The following is a 20,881-nucleotide window of genomic DNA, read 5'->3' as shown; positions in this document are numbered from 1 at the left end:
GAGGTGGAGAAGAAGCTTGTGGGGGGAGAGAGAGGCTTGTGGAAAGCCGGTGGTGGCAGTTGAGGCTCTGAGGGGTTTTTCCTGAGAGGCTGTTTGTTTGGCGTGTTTGGTTCTAAAAATAAAGTTAGTTTCTTTTGACAAGTGGCTCCTGATTGTGCCCAGCCAGACTGCGGCATTTGGTGGCCCGTACGGGGAACGAACCCGCGACCTTGGCGTTATCAGCAACTGTTGAGGATTGTTTTAATATGTAAACAAAAAAGAAGGTTAACAGATCTGTTTGTTTACTTTCACCTTTCCTTTTCATTATATTTAATAATTCTCTTAAAGATAATGTAAATTGTTAAGAAAATTGTTTTCTTTTAGTGCCTTCTGTAATGTTACATAATTTTTTCTTTAGCCATTATTGCCAGAATTCCTATCTTCATCCCAGTGCCGGTGAAGACAATGTAAATTGTTAAGAAAATTGTTTTCTTTTAGTGCCTTCTGTAATGTTACATAATTTTTTCTTTAGCCATTATTGCCAGAATTCCTATCTTCATCCCAGTGCCGGTGAAGACAATGTAAATTGTTAAGAAAATTGTTTTCTTTTAGTGCCTTCTGTAATGTTACATAATTTTTTCTTTAGCCATTATTGCCAGAATTCCTATCTTCATCCCAGTGCTGGTGAAGTCAAAGATAAAACCAATCTACACCTTCTACAATAGCCATCACTGAACTGCTTGCAGAACTTGCCTGGACACATTGTGAGCTCACCTGTATGCATTTTGAACTATCTGTTGGTGCAGCGACTTGTGGTAGTGTTGGGGTATTTTTGCTGATGATGTCACCGGTGGTACAATTTTTCAAAGGAGCCCTCAATTGGCTTAATGTCATGGCATTTTTGCATCCTCCTCTACTAGTGATGGTCTAAAATTTGGGGGCCAACAGAGGTGAGGCAAAGAACCTCACCCCCCCACTGGTGCAAAGGCCTATCCACAAGTATAGCTGTATGCTGGACCGGTAGTCAGTGACGGGTATGATCCAATTGCAGTGGTACCAACCTAAGACAGGAGGCTGACGCCTAGAGGTCAGTTCATCCGATGACGGGTAAGGACCATATGTTGAATTGGACTGCCTAACAGGCACGGTCCCTAAGCCACATGCTTGTTGTTTAAACAGAGAGGGGGAGATGTTGAGAGCCACAGCCGAAGGGGCCCCAGCAAACTTCCAGCTGCCAGCAATCCAGCTGCCGGCTGATGACTGGCTCACAGCGGCCCCAGCAACATCTAGCTGATTGGCTCCTCGGCCCCAGCAACATCTAGCTGATTGGCTCCTCTGCGGTGATGCTCATTGGACTGTTTCCCTGCCCTTTCAGACCACGGAGCTGCTCATTGGGGGACTTTTTGGCTCTGCCCACGTGACCCAGCCAATCGGCCTCAAGAGCAGGAGGTTTGTGGGAGGTGGAGAAGAAGCTTGTGGGGGGAGAGAGAGGCTTGTGGAAAGCCGGTGGTGGCAGTTGAGGCTCTGAGGGGTTTTTCCTGAGAGGCTGTTTGTTTGGCGTGTTTGGTTCTAAAAATAAAGTTAGTTTCTTTTGACAAGTGGCTCCTGATTGTGCCCAGCCAGACTGCGGCACTGGGGCTCATCAGTAGAGTGCTCTACCTGGCCCATGTGAGGCCCTGGGTTCGATCCCAGCACCACATATGAATAAATAAATAAATAAAATAAAGGTATTATGTCAACTACAATTAAAAAATATTTTTTAAAAAATATAATCCTAAAAAAAATAAAATATAACTGTACATGTTTTCTCAAAAAAAAAAAAAAAATCCTTACAAGAACTCTTATTACTGGATTTCAATCTATTTCCTTCTTTTGTGTGTTGAAAATTAAATGTATCTGGATGTGGATATATACATCTGTCCTGTTTCTGAACATCAGACCACGAATACACTATGGAGGCAAAACGTTAGTTTTCGGTTTAATGTGGTAACCACCTACCACACTTTGCTGCTTAGATTTCTAAGTATTTCCTATCTTAGAACATTATTATTAATTCAAGCTTTTGCTATATCGATTGAATACACATTTCTGGACTACCAGCTTCACCTCACACAAAAAGGAAATAAATTGAGAATGTAGTTCAGTGGTAGAGTGCTTGCCTAGTATGCACAAAAAAGAGAAACCCTAAGCTGAGAAAAACAACACTCTTGTCCAAAACACCACTAATAAGAGAAAAGGATGGGGGAAAGAAATTCCTAGAATTTTACGCAATTTATATGAAACAGAATAAGCTCATCTTTTTAAAAAAATATCTTTATTTTTATTTATTTTTATGTGGTGCTGGCGACCGAACCCAGGGCCTCACGCATTAGAGGCAAGCACTCTACCACTGAGCCCAATAATAAACTCATCTGTATTAGTATGACCATGCAATTTAGTTCTACCCAAAACAATACTTGGTGTTTCCCTATAAAGAATAATTAACATAAGTAAGTTGGGCTTTTTTGTAACAGAATGAGGAAGAAAATCAGGATGTGGTCAGCAAGGAAGTGGTAACATCATATTTGCATTTTATGATCCTAAGCAACCAGCTCATTCTCCTTGCCGTTTATCACTGAAGTCTATCTACTCCTCTCCCCACTTCTCTCTAGCAGGAGAAACAAACATGATCCATCATAAGGCTGAATGAGCCTTCCTTTCCTCTAAAAGCTGAATTTTATAAGAAAATGGCAGCATTTAATTGAATTAACTGCTGATGTAATCATGAAAATCCCACTGAAATAAATTTGAATAAACTGTAGAGGCAAATGTCCCCTCTGTCCCTCATGATTTCCTCTTATTATTTCCTCCAAGAATTATTTCCTAGTTAACCCTATACTACCAGATTACTTTCGTTCTACAATTTCTTATAATTCGAGCCCTCTTTATTTGCATAATGGTTTTCTGAAGGTGCTAAGTATGAAGAGTCTGTTTCCTCAACAAAATTAGAAACTACTTAATAAAATCTGTATATTCTAATAATTTCATATAAAATGACGTACACATGAGCAGCCTCCAATATCTAAACAGTGAATTTACTCTCTAAAGACATGAAACAAGTTCCAGAGATAATGACTCATTCACAAAGTAACTCAGATGTATCTTTTTTTAATATTTATTTTTCAGTTATAGTTGATCACAATAGCTTTAATTTATTTATTAATTTTTATGTGGCGCTGAGGATGGAACCCACAGCCTCACACATGCTAGGTGAGTACCCTGCCACTGAGCCACAACTCCAGCCCCTCAGATGTATCTTTACTGTTTCATTCACTCATCACACTGAGCACCAGCTGTGTAAGCCCAGTCACTCTCCCACTCAAAAACTGCCCTCAACTCCTCTCTGCCTACCAGCTTCCTCATTTGACATTCAAAACAATTTCTCATATATCCGCATTCCAAGTTTTCCCAAATATTACTCATGTCTTTGCCTACACTATAAACAAGATAATAGCCACCATCCACAACCACCATCAGTTCAGTCTAGTAGATTAGCCTGTGAACAAGTAAATGAAACACTGTCTAACACAGTAAGTGTACAGGAAGCCATAACTGAAGGATGGACAAACACACTGTGGATGCAAAAATTCTAGGTGGATGCAATCATAAACAGAATAGATGAAGAATCAAATTTAAAAATGTGTTTGAGTTTTCAATGATGGACTGAGTTCTGCATACAGAGCTCTGCTCACATTCAGCATTTTTTAAAAACCACTTTTTTTGAGGGGAGGGGGATATTGGAGATTGAACTCAGGGGCATTCAACCACTGAGCCATATCCCCAGCTCTATTTTGTATTTTATTTAGAGACAGGGTTTCACTGAGTTGCTTAGCACCTTGCCATTGCTGAGGCTGGCTTTGAACTCGAGATCCTCCTGTCTGAGCCCAGGAACCACTTTCCTTTATGAGTAAGGATGGCCAACTTGTGGCATTATGGCTGGGAAAGAAGTGCAAAATGGTTGAGAGGAGCTAAGATGTCTGATCCGGAGTTCTCTTAGGGGCCAGAATTCTCAAACCACACATATAATGGTTGATTTTGTCTTGGTAGCTGACAAGGCCCTCTCCTCTCCTCTCCCACATTCTCTCTATGCTGCCTAGGCTGGCCTGGAACTCCTAAGCTCAAGCAATTGGCCAGCCTCAGCCTCTCGAGTAGCTGGGATCACAAGCAGGTGCCCCGACACCCAGCTCTTCCCATATTTTCTTGATATACTCTTTCTCTTCCCCTACTGGCTCCTCTGACAGTGGTGACCCCAACCCTCCTCTCTCAGATATCATTCCACAAAAGGGAGAGCTATGAAGGACAATAAATAAAACTAACATCTTTTTTTTTTTTTTTAAAGAGAGAGAGAGAATTTTTTTAATATTTATTTTTTATTTTTCGGTGGACACAACATCTTTATTTTATTTTTATGTGGTGTTGAGGATCGAGCCCAGAGCCCCGCGCATGCCCGGCGAGCACGCTACCGCTTGAGCCACATCCCCAGCCCTAAAACTAACATCTTAAGCCCTTCTCTAATCTGGTACATCCCCCTGGCTTCAGAGGACAATCTCTCTAGAATTCATATGACAAGAGAAAATAATTTTTTTTTTCGTAGAATCAGACTTTTTTTTTACCCTCATTCTATTTGTTGCAATAGGTATAAAGCACTAAAAACATAAGAGCATACATAGAAAATGCAAGTGAATGAGGTCTTCCTCCCAGAGACAAACATTACCATCTCTGTTTACCATGACTTTCACACAGGAATGGCTCAGACACATTGTTTCTGCGTTTGTTTGTTTCGGGAAAGAACATGATCCAGGAACCAAAAAAAAAACAATGTATAATGTGTCCAGGAGAAAACACACCAGAAGGACACAATCTTTCAGATAATTATAAACACAGCATGGGATAAATAGGAAGCATGAGCAGAGAGAGCATGGCTTTTGGCACTTCACATTCCTGTGGCCACAAACTAGCTGTGATACTAGGTATCTTCAGATGCCTGCTTAAATTGGGAATTTCAGCTTTCTAATCCATGAAAAAGGGATAGTGTTGCCAACTTCATTTCATTCTTAGAGAAATTAAACTAAAAACATGTCAAATGCTTTGATTTCTCCACGCCTCTAATCTTGTTTCCAGCTTTCTTTGTAAAATGTTTTCACTTAACTGTATTTGGAATATTTATTTTATCACGTATCCAAATTTCTAAGGAAAAAAAATTGTGTGAAAATACTAACATTTTTATAAAAGAATTCTATTTAAAGAATCAAAGACTCTAACAATTACCTTTTGTTCTTCTCTTTCTGTTGCATGATGACACTTTTCAATTCTCCAGTGCCTCAGGAAATCCCGAAGATATCCAAAGAGGGTAAGCACCCCATAACCCACATATGTGAGCACGGCAACCAGCATGGGCGTTTCTTCGAAAGCTTCATTGAATGGTCTTTTATATAGTCCTCCATTTTCTGTAACATGATGGATCTAAAAGGGAAGTTAAAAATGTTTACTTCAATCATGAGAAGAAAAAGATACCTTGAAAACTGTATAGTCCAATGAAACTCTAAGATCTAAGTAGGGTCTACTTGTTTTTAATAGAAATAATTTAAAGGGCTGGGGTTGTATTTCAGTGGTAGAGTGCTTGCCTAGCAAGTGTGAGACACTGGGTTTGATCCTCAGCACCACATAAAAAATAAATAAATAAAGATATTGTACCCATCTACAACTAAAATATATATAAAAAAAGAAATTTATAAATCATATGCACTTCACATGAAGAGTTAAAAAATGTGAAAAGAACTAACAATAGCTAACACTAGATTTTTTATAATTGGATTTTCTGAAAGATTATAAAATGCTATTTCAGAAAACATAATTTTATTTGTTCTCATAAATAAAAGAGAAAGTTTACTCTGAAAACACTGTTATTAGCTAACCAATGAAATGACCAAAAGTTCAAAAGTAAATTAGGTTTTCCAAACAAAAATATTTGCAGATGTTTTACTACCATACATATTTAAGGCCACTCGTATCATTCCAAATAATTATCAGCACTAAGCTACTGTGGAAACACCTGGTTCTCATGAACCTTTGTCAGTGATAACAGGAGTAAGATATACACAAAACTCAAGTGCTTAGGTAAGTGTGGGCCAACACCGTAAGTAGAAGAAAGAAAGCCAGCTGCAGTGGCACGGCCAATTATTCCAGCTCCTTGAAACTTTAATCTTAATTTTACAACAGCTGGCTTTAATAAAGATAGTCAATCAAAATTATTAGGAGCAAGTGGGGCATGGTTGCCCATGCCTATAATCCCAGCAACATGGGAAACTGAGACAGGAAGGTGGCCAGCCTCAGTAACTTATCAAGACCTGTACTCAAAATAAAAAATAAAAAGGACTGGGGATGCGGCTCAGTGATAAAGCACCTCTGGATTCAATCCCCAGTACCATTAAAAAAAAAAAAATAGGAGCAAGTTGTCAATTAAGTATTATACTAGTTTTGAGCAGACTCTAAGGAATAAAAGATCCTTTCTTGCCCTCTCAGGCTATACAAATTGATTTTCACATATTAATACATATCAAGACACTTGAGAATATAACATTCTAGTAATGTTAGTTTTGGAAAGCTGCCAAAATGCTACCAAATTTAAGAGTTTGAAAAAAGACAAGAATTGTACTTGACAAAGGAAAAGCATTCAGATAGGCATGGCAGATGGAATTTGGAGGTGCTGATTTAATTTGTTGGTCTAAGTAAAAGAACTTCTGAGAACTATTTATAAAACTAAGTTAGGTATTCAGTAGTCTTTTCCCCCAAAGCCTGAAAGTTTGTATCAATATTTAATACTTAAACTTTCATGCAAGAATATAGTTGTAACATGTTTAGAAAAGAAATGCTAGAAATGAACCCATATCTAAAGATAGAATATCGTTTAAGCTGGGTACAGTGGCATGTGCCTATAGTCCCAGCTACTTGGGAGGCTGAGGCTTATCCTTATCATTAAAATGCCAGCAGAGTTACAGTGCTCCATCATCTCTAACCAATGTGCTGCCAACTTACATGCTGGGAATGCAGTGGGTGGATTTCTTGTAAAGAAATCTGCCTTTATTTCAGATACACCCAGAACTTCAAGAATAATAAATTCATACTGTAGGTTGGATTATCTAGGAAGCAATCAGTTAAACCACTATGCTTTCCGTTTTCTTATTTAAAGTGCTCTACCACTGACCCGCACCCCCAGTCCATTATTTTGTTTTTAAATACTGTATCGTTCTATTAAAGTCTTACTTAAAATCAAGTGTTTTTAAAAGAACTAAGATTCAACTACAGAGTGACCTGGAGTGTGGCTTAAATGAAAACACTAGCAAACCTGATCATATAGTGCCAGAATGGACAGACCAGGTGATAGGCAAACTCTCACAGGAGAAAAAGTCTTAGAAGTCAGGAAGAACAAAATTATTTGTTCTGTTATATTTTACCTCTCACAAGATTCAAAATAAGGGTCTCACCATCTTAAAATATATATTAACCCATGAGGGAAAGCACCAGAACCATTTTGTACATTACTGTACCCATAGCATCCAGAAGAGTATTTATGGTTAACAAAGAGTTAACACTTGCTTAATAACATTTCCTGTTATTACTATTACAGAAAATGACATCTCATAGGAACGCAGTAAATATGTGTAAATGAAAATATGCACCATGCTCTTTGCTCTTTCAAAACAAGTACCCTGGCAAAGAAGGGACTAAGTTACAGTGATCAATTAATAGGAGGGCGTTTCTAGAGCCCAGAGCTGATGTGTTTTAGTCTCAAGCAGACTGTCAATGAAATCAGGCTAACTCTAAAATAGACATATGCTACAAACTCTTTCATGGTATTTCAAATTCTGGATTTAACAGGAGGTCTCTTAATAAGTCTTTCAGTCATTCTAACTTAATAGTTATAATATCAATAAGGTAATCAAAGAAAATACTAGTACATCACTCCCTCCAGGTTGGAGAATCAGTAAACAGAAATGCTCATGGTAAACAAACAAGAATGTGGTACTATGTTCCCATTATACAACACAAGGGAGATTTAAGAACTCCAATGAATGTCAAGGTATGTTCGCTTGAACAGTAATTTTACTAATCAAGAAAATGTGACCCAGGCACGGTGGCACACTCCTATAACCCCAGTGGCTCAGGAGGCTGAGGCAGGAGGATTGCAAGTTCAAAGCCAGTCTCAGCAATAGCAAGGCACTAAGCAACTCGGTGAGACCCTACCTCTAAATAAAAGCACAAAATAGGGCTGGAGATGTGGCTCAGTTGAGTGCCCCTGAGTTCAATCCCTGGTAGCCAAAAAAATAAAAAAATAAAATAAAAAGGTAAAGGAAGAAACTTTCTAAGTCAACACTACAAGCACACCACCATAAAACACACTATTCTACTGGTGGTGCACACCTGTAATCCCAGTGCTTGGGAGACTGAGGCAGGTGGATGGTGAGTTAAAAGCCAGCCTTAGCAAAGTAAGGCCCTAAGCAACTCAGTAAGACTCTGTCTCTAAATAAAATATAAAATGGCTGGAGCTGGGGGCTGAGGTGTGGCTTGGAGGTGAAGCACTTGTCTAGCATGCGTGGGGCACTGGGTTTGATCCTCAGTACCACATAAATATAAACAAATAAATAAAATAAAGGTATTGTGTCAACCCATAACTAGAGGAATAGATGTTTAAAAAAAGGGGGGGGGGGAGCGGGGGCTGGGGATATGGCTCAGTGGTTAGGCTCCCCTAGGTTCAATCCTTGGTACCAAAAGTCAAACAAACAAGAAAAAAAAAAAAAACACATTACAGGGCAACGGGAGAGAAAAAAATCAAACAGTATTTTATCCATGTGCCTCTAGACTGTCAACATGTTACTAAGAGGCTGAAAAGTCACTCGTGACCAAAGCAATAATGGAAAAATACAACCAAAAGAGCAACCGTAATACATATATGCCCTAAAATGGTCTGAAAGGAGACAGACAAGGAATTAGAGTAGGAAATGGGATGGGGGAAGAAAGGATACTTCTCACAATCTTGTAAACCAGTTTGATTTTTCTTTTTTTTTTTTTTACAATAAGTACATACTACTGAATTTTCACTTGTTGTTTTACTTTTAAAACATGCATACTGTTTTGCCACTGATTTTATCCACTATTTGGACTACAACAGAGTTAGAAGCAGAACATGCCCACTGTCATAACATCCAGCAAATCCTCATCTACTTGTTAGTTCTCAAATACACCTTACATGTTAATGAATATATAATATACACTGAAATCCCAAATTTCTTTCCAGAACTCCCACTTACATACTTACCTGCCTCCTAATCAGCTTTTAGATCCCATGGGCACTGGAAACTCAACAAATCTAAAGCTAAACTTCTTATCTCACAATCCCAACCCTTCCCTCAATTAAAACCTGATCCTAACCCTTGAGTTACCTGTTTTGGTCAAGAGCATCACCCTGCAATTTGCCCAGCAGCCCAAGTTTGGAATCAGTCATCTTTAACTCTACTTCATTTTCTACTTCCACTCAGAACTAGGAATGAACTTTTGTGCCTTTGTTCAAGATCATCTTGTTTGGCACCAGGGAATTGTTTGTTGTTGTTTTATTTCTCCTCCCCCCCCCCCACCCCGCCCCGCTCAGGATTGAACCCAGGGGCACTTTACCACTGAGCTACATCCCAGGTCCTTTTTTTTTTTTTTTTTTTTTTCTCTTCTTCTTCTTTAGTTGTAGTTGCATAGAATACCTTTATTTATATGTGGTTCTGAGGATCAAACTCAGGGCCTCACATGCGCTAGGCAAGCACTCTACCACTGAACCATAGCCCCAGCCCCATTCCAGGTCCTTTTTTAAAAATTTGAGAAAGGGTCTTGCTAAATTGCCCAGGCTGGCCTTGAACTTGGAATTCTCCTGTCTAAGCCTCCCAAGTGACTTTGATTACAGGTGTATGCCGCCACTTCAGGCTCTGGCACCAGGGAATTTTGAGGAGACTGAAAATGTATGTCTTGAGGCAAGTATAAAATACAATATACACACAAGTTAAAATTCATGGGAGTTACAAGTAACGTAGCGAGATCCTGTCTCAAAACATTAAGCTGGGCATGGTGGCACACGCCTGTAATCCTAGCAGCTCGGGAGGCTGAGACAGGAGAATCAGGAGTTCAAGGCCAGCCTCAGCAATGGCCAGGTGAGGCACTAAGCAACTCAGTGAGACCCTGTCTCTAAATAAAATACAAAATAGGGCTGGGAATGTGGTTCAGTGGCCAATGCCCCTGAGTTCAATCCCCAGTACCAAATAAACAAATAAATAAATAAATAAAACATTAAACAACAACAAAATGACTGGAGATTTGGCTCAGTGGTTAAGTGTCCCTGGGTTCAATCCCTGGTATCCCCCCAAATTAAAGACTGAGTATTTAGTTCAGTGGTAGAGTGCCACTAGGTTCAATCATCAATACTGTTCAAAACAAAACAAAAATGGGGGGTGGGTAATTTTCTCACTATAGCATAATTACCCAAAATAAGGAAACTGATACATACTAATATAAATTCAAAAACTTAAAACTGAGTCTGCCAATTGTCCTATGGACCTTTATAGTAAAATAAAATATTGGACTGGATAATACTTAGGCTTTTTTAATTTGGGAGGGGGAAAATTGTCTCTTTAATGGGGGGGGGGGGGAAATAACAAGCTTTAATTACACTGTAAAATGCCTTAGAAGGAATTATTCTGGTTTCAAGAATATCATGAAAGGAGGCTGGGATTGTAGCTCAGTGGTAGAGCACTTGCCTAGCTTGTGTAAGGCACTGGGTTTGATCCTCAGCACCACATCAAAATGAATAAATAAAATAAATAAATAAATCTACAACTAAAAATATTTTTTTAAAAAAAGAATACTTGAAAGGTCAGAGTAACTACATAATGATGACACAATGGTAAAGCATACTTTTCTGATACAAATACAAAATCATATAAGCATGATTTCCTTAAGCAAATGAACACATTCCAGGTGAAGGCTAAGATAACAGAACCTGTTGCCCAGCTGCTGGATGGTTTGGAACATTATTTTTAAAACAATGTCCAATATGAACCATCCATTATTCTCTAGCAAAAAAACTATAATCCTGTCTTTTGCATTAAATGAACCCCGTTCATCTCCAAGAGCTATATTCTGTTGTTCCTTAAAATTTAGTTCTGCCGAAAACTGTCTTCTCTTGGAATTTTACTGAAATGTCCTAGCCTCTCCCTACTGCATACCACACATACTAGAGAGAATAGTTTGGAGCACTGTGCAGATCACACAAGCTATTCCATGCTCTGAACCCATGTCTCCAGAGTGTCCTCTCTTTTCAGCAGGCAAAGTTTGAAAATCAGGAGGCTCATGTTTTGTCTTGCAATCAGGATAAATTTCCTAATTTTTTGTCAATATGTAGCTCATGTGGACTGGACTGGAATGTGCTTTCAAACCTAGCTGTAGAACTCACATATAATTTGGCATGACCATTTTCTTGCTAACAGCCTCAAAACAGAGAATTGAGGAACATGTCAGTTGAGGGGCATCTTGTGCACACTGGGCACTGATATCCACAGGGCAGTTACTGCCCTCACTTACTACCTGAACCTTCTCTGTAATTTTCCCATAACAGTCAGATCTGTGACAGATGCAGAGTCCTGAAGCTGGAGAGCAGTTCTGCCACAAATTCTGCCTCTTCATCTGAGCTCTCCTTGCACCTCCAACATGCCCTGAGCCTGTAATGCCGCCTCCTCTAGTCTGTGCCCTCCATGAGTCTGCATTTGCAGAGGCAGCCCAGCGTGCACCCAATCCCCTTCTCTGGGAATACTCCTTGCTGTGCAGGGTGGGGCCCCTGGTGGTCACACCTGTGCTTTGTGACTGTAGGTTCTTGGTCTTGATTGACACTGGTTAAACACCTTTGTCAAAAGGGACCCAACAACCCTCCCTCATGGGGATTTAATTTCAATAGGGAGAATTTCATCTTTGATGGTCTAGCACCTGAATTATACAACTTATGATATATTACCTACCTAAAAAATTGTGCATTCTTTTAATTGTGAAAACAAGTATTGTTGAACATTTGTATATTTTTCAATAAAACTTAAAATGGACACATGTAGTATTTCACCTGTAAAATAAGCATAATTTAATATTGTTTTATATTTAAAAAATGGGAGTTAGAAAAAATAACATAATTGGAGAAAATTGAATCAACAAATTAAAATATAAAGAAAACAAATATCTCCTGAAATTCTACAGCTCAAAAATAACCACTATAACATTTTGATGTACATCTTCCATATATAATACATATATCATATACACAGATATATATACATAGAGATGTATAATTTTTTTCTACATTTATGGGAAATGTATAATTTCACATAAATCACACTACATGTTTTACAATCTTTCCCCATATTATTAATATATTCTATTGCTAGTCAATATAGGCAAATATCATTCTTTTAAAGGATGCCTAAATTCCACAATAGAGATATATGGCAAATTAATGAATTCCCACTCATAATATTTAGGCTTTTCCCAATACTACCAATGTACAAGTACTCTGTATCTCCTTATACTTATTTTTTCCAAAGAATAAATTCTGAGAAGTGAGGCTTCACCAGGTATCGTGGCATACACCTATAATCCCAGAGGCTCAAGAGGCTGAGGCCGGAGGATCACAACTTCAAAGCCAGCCTCAGCAAACTCAAGGCGCTAAGCAACTCAGTGAGATCCTGTCTTTAAATAAAATTCAAAAGAGCACTGGGGATGTGGCTTACTGGTTGTGTGCCCCCGAGTTCAATCCCCAGTACCTCTCCCCCTAACAAAAAAAAATTTGAGATGTGAGACTTCACTTTAAAAATATATATTTATTAGATTATGATCAGAATATCATTCTATAAAATAATAGAAAGGCACTCAGAGGCCACTGTAGCCATGACATCAACCACAGAACACTTGTTTTGCTGGTACACAGACTGCAAGACTTAGAGGATCTTGGAGGCTTCCAAGTAAGACTTCAAAGGAAGCTGACATGATGGCACATGCCTATAATCTCAGTGACTTGGAAGGCTGACGTAGGAAGATCAAAAGTTCAAAGCTCACCTCAGCAATGAGGTCCTAAGTAACTTAGTGAGACCCTGTCTCAAAATAAAAAATAAAAAGGGCTGAGGATATAGCTTAGTGGTTGAATGTCCTGGGTTTAATCCACAGTACCCAAAACCAACCAACCAACCAAAAAAAATATATAAATTTCAAAGGAAAACTCAGAAGGCCAGGTAGTGTGTTCAGGGTCAGAGTCTCTGCAAGCAGCCCCTGACAAGTCAGTCAATGTGTGGAGGTCTGAAAGTGAAGCTGAAGCTGCAATGGAGACCCCAAGAAGACAGATACGCCAAAAATGTAGAGCACCTGCCAAGGGAAACAGCAGGCAGTGTGAAAAGCCAGCTGACAGAGGTGGCTTTATGGGCTATAACCAGCAAGGCCATGGAGACTGGACTCTCCAAACCCCTAGGAAGCCCACATAACACCCAGGGGTTTGGACACAGAGCTGGGATTAAATGTTTGGCCCTGCTGGGTTTGGGTCTTGCTTTGGTCCCATCCATCCTTGGTATCTTCCCATTTTTTCCTTTTGGAATAGGAATGTATTCTCTATTCCTGTGCCACACTGTATCTTAGAAGCATATAACTTTCTTTGGTTTTCACAGGGCCTCAAGATGAGATTGCCTGTGTCTTAGAAGAGACTTTAGACTTGGGCTTTTCAGCAGTGGTGGAAGAGTTGAGACTTTGGGAATGAAAAGGATGAATTGTAAGATGGACATGGACCTTTGGGGGACAGAGGCAGGCAGAATGGCCCCAGAATGCCATCTGAATCTAGAATATCCCACAAGGGCTCATGTTAAAGGCTTGGTCCCCAGCTTGGTGCTACCAGGAGGTAGCACCCCAGGAGGGAGTTAATGAGAGGCCTTTATGTCACTGGGGGCATGCCTTTGAAGGGGACTGGGATACCCTGGGTCCTTCCTCCTATCCTCTTTTGTTTCCCAGTGATGGGTTAGGAGTTTTGATCCATCACAATGTGCTGCCTCAGCCAGCGCCTAAGACAATGGGGCCTACTGACCATGGACTGGAACCTCCCAAACTGTAAGCCAAAACAAGCCTTTTCTCTTTAAAATAAATTAATTAATTAAAGGAGAATTTAGAGATATTTTTAAAGGTTAACTGATTTCTAAAATTTGCTCACCATAATTTAAGTATTCCAATCTCATCTTTAAGTAAACAAACCATAATCTCAAACAACATAATGTTTTATAGAATTGTTTTGGGTTCCTTTTAAGGCAAAGCAACTCCACTTAAATCCTACCCTGTCTCTGTCTCTGTCTCTGCCTGTCTGTCTCTCTTATTTTCTCATTCTTTCTTTCTTAACAAATTAATTCTAAAATTCATGTAGAAAAGCAAAGATCCAAGAAATATATCAAGCTAGTCTTAAGACTTTAAAGACAAATGGGAGGGAAATCACCTTCATTTGGTAGTAAGACTGACCACATAACTATAGTAATTTGGATTTGATTTCAATCAAACAGTAGAGAAATGAAACAAAAACCCAGAAAAAAGTACACTATGACCATGGACTCTGATAGATGATAGTGGCGGTACTTCCACTTACGGGGATGGAATGCCTTTTTTAAAAAAAAAAATTTTTTTTTAGTTATATATGGATTATTTATTTATTTATTTATTTGCGGTGCTAAGGATCGAACCCAAGGTCTCACATTTGCCACGCAAGCACTCTACCACTAAGCCACAACTGCAGCCCCTGGAATTCCTGTTATTGGTACTAAAATACATGACTTTTCAAGTGGAACAAAAGTAAAAATGATCCTCACTTGACACCATTCTGTAAAATCAATTCTAGGTTGTTAAATATCCAAATGTGAAAGCCAAAAAATTCAAAACTGTAGTGTACAGGAGAAATCTTTATGACCTTAAGAAAATGATTTTCCTAAAATTGTCAAAGCACAAATGAAGGTTGATAAATTTGATTATATAAAATGCTCAAGAATAAAAAATGCTACAGTACTTAGGGGAAAAAATTAATCAGATAAGTACAAGCCAGATATGGTGCTATACACCTTAATCCCAGCTATTCCAGATGCTTCAGCAGGAGGCTACTAAGTTCAAGGCCAGCCTGGGCAACTTAGTAAGACCCTATTTCAAAATAAAATTGAAAAAGGGGTGGGGATATAGCTTAATGGATTCAATCCCTTATCTGTGTGTGTGTGTGTGTGTGTGTGTGTGTCTCTCTCTCTCTGTCTCTCAGACACACACACAAACACACACACAGAGTGCAAGACTTCTCAGTACAAACTACAAAACACTATTGAAAGAAATTAAAGAAGATTTAAATAAATGAAAAGATTTTTTATATTCATGGATTAGAAAGCCTTAATAATGGAAAGACTCCCCAACTGACCTACAGATTCAATACAAAAATCCAAGCTGATTTTTTTGGTGACATTGACAAACTAATCCTAAATTCATATGGAAAGATGAGAGACTCAGAAGAGAGAAAATCTTGAAAAGAAAAAAGTGGAGAACAAATTTCTCAACCACAAAATTTACTATAAGACCACAGTAATCAAAATAATGTGGTACTAGCAAAGACAGACATATACAGCAACAGAATAGAATTTTGAGTCTAGAAATAAAATTTATAATTATGGTTTTTTTTTACATTTATAATTATTTTTGACAAGATATCCAAGATAACTCAAGGGAGAAAGAATAGTCTTTTTAAAAAGTGATATAGGAATAACTGGATATCCATGTGCAAAAGAACTAATTTGGACCTACTACCTCAAAAAAACTGTGCGAAGGGTGCAGTTCAGTGGTTGAATGCTTGCTTAGCATGTGTGAGGCCCTGGGCTCAATCCCAAATAACATACACACACAAAATAACAACAACAACAACAATTTAAACTTCTGACCTTCAAAAAACAACATCAAGAAAGTAAAAAGAGCAGGATATGGTGGCTCACGCCTATAATCCCAGCACCTGTGAAGGCTGAGGCAGGAGGATTGCGAGTTCAAAGCCAGCCTCAGCAAAAGCAAGGCACTAAGCAACTCAGTGAGACCCTGTCTCTAAATAAAATTCAAAATAGGGCTGGGGATGTGGCTTAGTGGTCAAGTGCCCCTGAATTAAATCCCCAGTACAAAAAAAGAAAAGAAAAAAAAAATAGCCTATGGAATAGTAGACAAGTTTTGCAAATCATCTAGCAGATAAGACTTAATATCTACAACATATAAAGTACTCTTTCTTTATAAAGTCGGGGGTGCTTGCAGAGACTGACCCTGCAACACCTAGCCTTCTGAGTTTTTCTTTGAAATAATTTTTTTGGTTGGTTGGTTGGTTTTTGGTACTGTGGATTGAACCTAGGGCACTCAACCACTGAGCTATATACCCCGCCCTTTATACTTTATATATAATATAAAGAAGTAGTCCCAAACCACCCTGTCTAAAATGCTCTCTTTCCCCAATTCTTTTTTTTTCCCCCTTTTTGTAGCACTTAAAACTGCCTCGTGTTGGAGCTGTAGCTGTAGCTTAGTGGTCAAGCGCTTGCCTCGCATGTATGAAGCACTGGGTTTGATCCTCAGCACCACCTAAAGATACTGTATGTTCATCTACAACTAAATAAATACTTTTTTTAAAAACTGCCTGGTTGGGGCTGGGGATGTGGCTCAAGCGGTAGCGCGCTCGTCTGGCATGTGTGCGGCCCGGGTTCGATCCTCAGCACCACATACAAACAAAGATGTTGTGTCCGCCAAAAACTTAAAATAAATAAATAAATAAATATTATTTTTTAAAAAAAAAAAAACTGCCTGGTATGATATAGTATATCTATTTGCTTTTTACTGTCTGCCTCTCTCACTGGAACATGGATGCTGTATCCTCTAGTGCTCAGATCATGCCTAGCTCGTACTAAGGTTTCAATAAGTATTACTAGATCTATGATAACTTGAGTGTTTTTGTAAATGGGAGAAAAAAAATCTGAGTTAGTCAGCTTTTCATCACTGTGACCAAAATACCTCACAAGAATTTAAAGGAGGAAAAGTTTATTTTGGGCTCATGGCTTCAGAGGTTCAGTTTACTTACTGTTGGCCAACTTCATTGCTCGAAAGCTGTCAGCTCATAGCAGCCAGGAAGCAGAGAGCAAGAGAGAAGCCAGTTACAAGATAGTCAAGATCACACCCCCAGTGACTTACTTCCTCTAGCCATGCCCCACCTGCCTACAGTTACCATCCAGTAGTCCATTCAAATGGATTAATCCACTGATGAGGTTTCAGCTCTCATAATCCAATCATTTCATCTCTGAACATTCCTGCATGGCCTAACACATGAAATTTTTTTTTTTTGGGGGGGGGGGTACTAGGGATTGAACTCAGAAGCACTCAATGACTGAGCCACATCTTGAGCCCCGTACTGTACTTTATTTAGAGACAGGGTCTCACTGAATTGCTTAGCGCCTTGCTTTTGTCTGATTCTGGCTTTGAACTTGCAATCCTCCTGCCTCAGTCTCCCCAGCCATTGGGATTACATGCATGTGCCACTGTGCCCAGCACATATGAACTTTTGGAGAGACACCTCACATCCTAACCATAACAACCTCTAAAGCAATAAGCTAATTGTTGATTTTTTTTTGGTATGAAAGTCACATTTCAATATTGGGTGTTACCTATTGTACCTTGAGTCTATTTTCTTAGAATATACAATTGTGAAAAAACCTTCTTAAGGTTTGCACAAAATATGGAACACTTCACAAATTTGCGTGTCATCCTTTGGGCAGGGGCCATGCCAATCTTCTCTGTATTGTTCCAATTTTAGTATACGTGCTGCCAAAGTGACCAGAGTTCTTTTTGTTTGTTTTTTGTTTTGGTACTGGGGATTGAACTTAAGGGTACTTAACACTGATCCAAATCCCCAGCCCCCACCCCCGTTTTTGTTTTTTTTTTTGAGACAAGGTCTCACTAAGTTGTTTAGGGAATTTGCTGAAGCTGGCCTTGAACTTGCAATCCTCCTGCTGCAGCCTCCCAAGCCATTGGGATTATATGTATGTACCACCACGTCCAGCTAACTGTTGAGTTTTGATGAAGCTAAGTGTTCAGTGTGTGTGTGTGTGTGTGTGTGTGTGTGTGTATAATATATGCATATATATGCATATATGTTTATATTTAACTTTTAAATTAATTATAGCATGATATTTCATATGAACTTGCTGACTGACAAAAACTAGCTCCCTAAAATGTTACAGAAATGTACAGGAAATGGACAGTGGTGGTATATATGCCGTTAAAGAAACTGTTTAGTGCTTCGTGTTTATTGTTTAGTGTTTCAGGTTTTCAGGTGGTTAAACAATAATAGGGGATGTCTAAATTTCCTTATTAGTGACAGCTTGTGAAAGGGTACAAAGAGGCCATTGAAGGTTTTGACAGTCTGGAAATGGTACAAATGCACCCCGGTACACCCCGTCACCTCCACAGTAGCTCTTTTTAATGAGTAGCAAGGCCAGGAATGACTTCTGCAGCCTCACTCCCCACTGTCTTACCAAGGGTTTAATCTGTGAAACCCAGGCAAGTGTGGCAAAGGAAAGGAAACCTACTGGCATGGACTTGTAGCCACCTCTCTTTTCTCACATTAATTTAAAAAGCCAAGAAGCAGGGCTGAGAAACCAGGCTGTGATGACTGGTTAGACTAATAATCCACCTGCTGGAGATCTGCGGGTTGCATGCAGGGTAATATTCTGATTGCTTCCCTTGTTAAGTTTGGCTTTTATATAAGCAAAGAAGCAGGTTATTTCCAGCACAGCTAAATTAGTTGGTGTTAAACCTCATTTCTTAAAAACAGACATTTTCTTAGCAGAAAACAATTTCTCAAGCAGAGAAAACTTATACAATCATTTATCTCAATACAAGTGTAGCTAATAATATGAATAGCAAAAACACCTCATTTTGACTAGCAAAATAAGCTGAGAGATGAGTGGAAAGTACAATTCCAATAGTAAGCTACTCATGATTTAAAACAACCAGATTAACCCACTAAGTCCCAAGATTTCAATTCTGTAAACATGATAAATATTCAAACATTATTTTAAAATTACTTGAAGTAGCACATTTGTTGCTCTATTTAATTTTTTTTTTGTAGTTGTAGATTGACAGAATGACCTTATTTTATTTGTTTATTTTTATGTGGTGCTAAGGATTGAACCCAGTGCCTCACATATGCTAGGCAAAATGGGTTAAGCTAAAGTACCTTTAAAATAATTAGAGGAAAATCTGATCCACAGGAAATTTCAGGAATATGCCTAAAAAATATCAATAAATAAAAAAAAAAAATGTAAAGAACCACATTCTAGTCCTAACTTTGATATTTAAATCTCTCTCTCTTTTTTTCAGTGGTACTGGGGATTGAGCCTATGCACGCTGTACTACTGAACTCCATCGGCAGGCCTTCTTATTCTGAGACAGTGTCTTGCTAAGTTGCCCAGACAAGCCTCGAACTTGTAGTCCCTCTGCTTCAGCCTCCCAGGTAGCTAGGATTAAAGGCGTGCACTACTGTGCCTGGCAACTTATTCTTTTATCTCAAAATCACATTAATATTTAAGGATAATCTCTTATTTGTATCATCAAATACTGAGTACAGTTCTTGAAATATAGATAGAAATTAAATATTTGTAGGACAAGTAAAAATTAAATGAAGTAACTATGACAATTTTGAGTTTCTTGGTGGAATAGGGCCAAGTTCCTAGAAGCTTTGACATCGGAAAATTATTTTTGCAGTTTTGAAAATGTTAAAAAAATTATATATGAGGAATCTTCATGCCTGGGAATCTAAATTAAAGGAAGAGAAGATCAAGTTGTGAGAGAGTTCCCAAGTCTAGGAGTGCTAAAGTCACGAGGTGAACCTACAGAATACTATGCCCGGTGCCTCTGTCTTCTATCCTTCCATTCTAGTTCCTCCTTCTTGGGAAAGCCAAAGTTTTTGACTAATTGCTAGATAATGTCTGTAAAAGACCTTCAGAGGCTAAAGTCAAGGTTACTTTCACCTTTAGCGGAGACAGATATGGCAAGGGGCTGAGCACCTCTATCTGAACAGCTGGGTCTGGCTGGTCTGAAAGTTAAGGGTAGGATCTATTGTGATTTCTTACAGGTGTTACCTGCTAAACACTGTAAGATTGTGTTGACTTCAAGTGCCCTTTCAGGTCAAGACCTCCAGGCTGTCCAGCACTTAGTGAATGTCCTATGCAGAAAACTGGCCACATATTTGGGTTTCTTCAAGAATTCATTGTGTTGTGCCAGCCCATACAGTTGTCATAAGCTCTGCTGGGTTTTCTCTCTTGGTAGAGTCCTGCCTAGAACAAGCCTCACGTTCATCAGCCCATGCTCAAACTCTGCAAGTACCACAGTGAGAGACAGTGGCTGGCAATGTCAGCTCCCCTATAAAAGGCTCCTTCCTCTCTGAAATTTTAGTTCATTACTGCTCATTGCTTTGCACTGAAGACAGCTTTTTAATGTCTTCAAAACTATTCCTTATTTTGAAAAACTGTTATAATTTTATCTAATTATTACTGTGAAAGTGATAGCTTGTCTCTCTCTATTAAATGACATGGAAGCAGAAAACTCAGGATCATTTTTTTGTTTTCTTTTCATTGCTACAAATGTGATATAAAAAAATATCAGTTGTTCAGATAAAATAGAAACAATTTATTTTTTTCTTTTTCTTTCTTTTTTTGGTACCAGTGTGCTTAACCACTAAGCCACAACCCCACCCCCTTTTTTGAGACAGGGT

At 38.8% G+C, this 20,881-nt stretch overlaps 1 protein-coding gene and 1 non-coding gene across 2 annotated transcripts in view; both read right to left on the bottom strand.

The window, feature by feature from the left end:
* Sptlc2 (serine palmitoyltransferase long chain base subunit 2) overlaps positions 1–20,881 on the bottom strand; it is a 114,545-nt gene that overhangs the window by 81,936 nt on the left and 11,728 nt on the right. The window contains exon 2 of the mRNA XM_027931642.2: positions 5,287–5,481. Within this exon, the coding sequence (XP_027787443.2) occupies positions 5,287–5,481 (195 nt within the window). The remainder of the gene's footprint in view (positions 1–5,286; positions 5,482–20,881) is intronic.
* Positions 17,837–17,941, bottom strand: LOC114089790 (U6 spliceosomal RNA). Its single transcript, XR_003582233.1, has one exon. It is a non-coding gene; the product is annotated as a U6 spliceosomal RNA (small nuclear RNA).

Source organism: Marmota flaviventris, chromosome 2 (genome assembly GCF_047511675.1).
Source record: "Marmota flaviventris isolate mMarFla1 chromosome 2, mMarFla1.hap1, whole genome shotgun sequence".
Taxonomy (NCBI): domain Eukaryota; kingdom Metazoa; phylum Chordata; class Mammalia; order Rodentia; family Sciuridae; genus Marmota; species Marmota flaviventris.
Note: the sequence above shows the minus strand (reverse complement) of the source record. Positions and strands in the feature narration are given on the sequence as shown.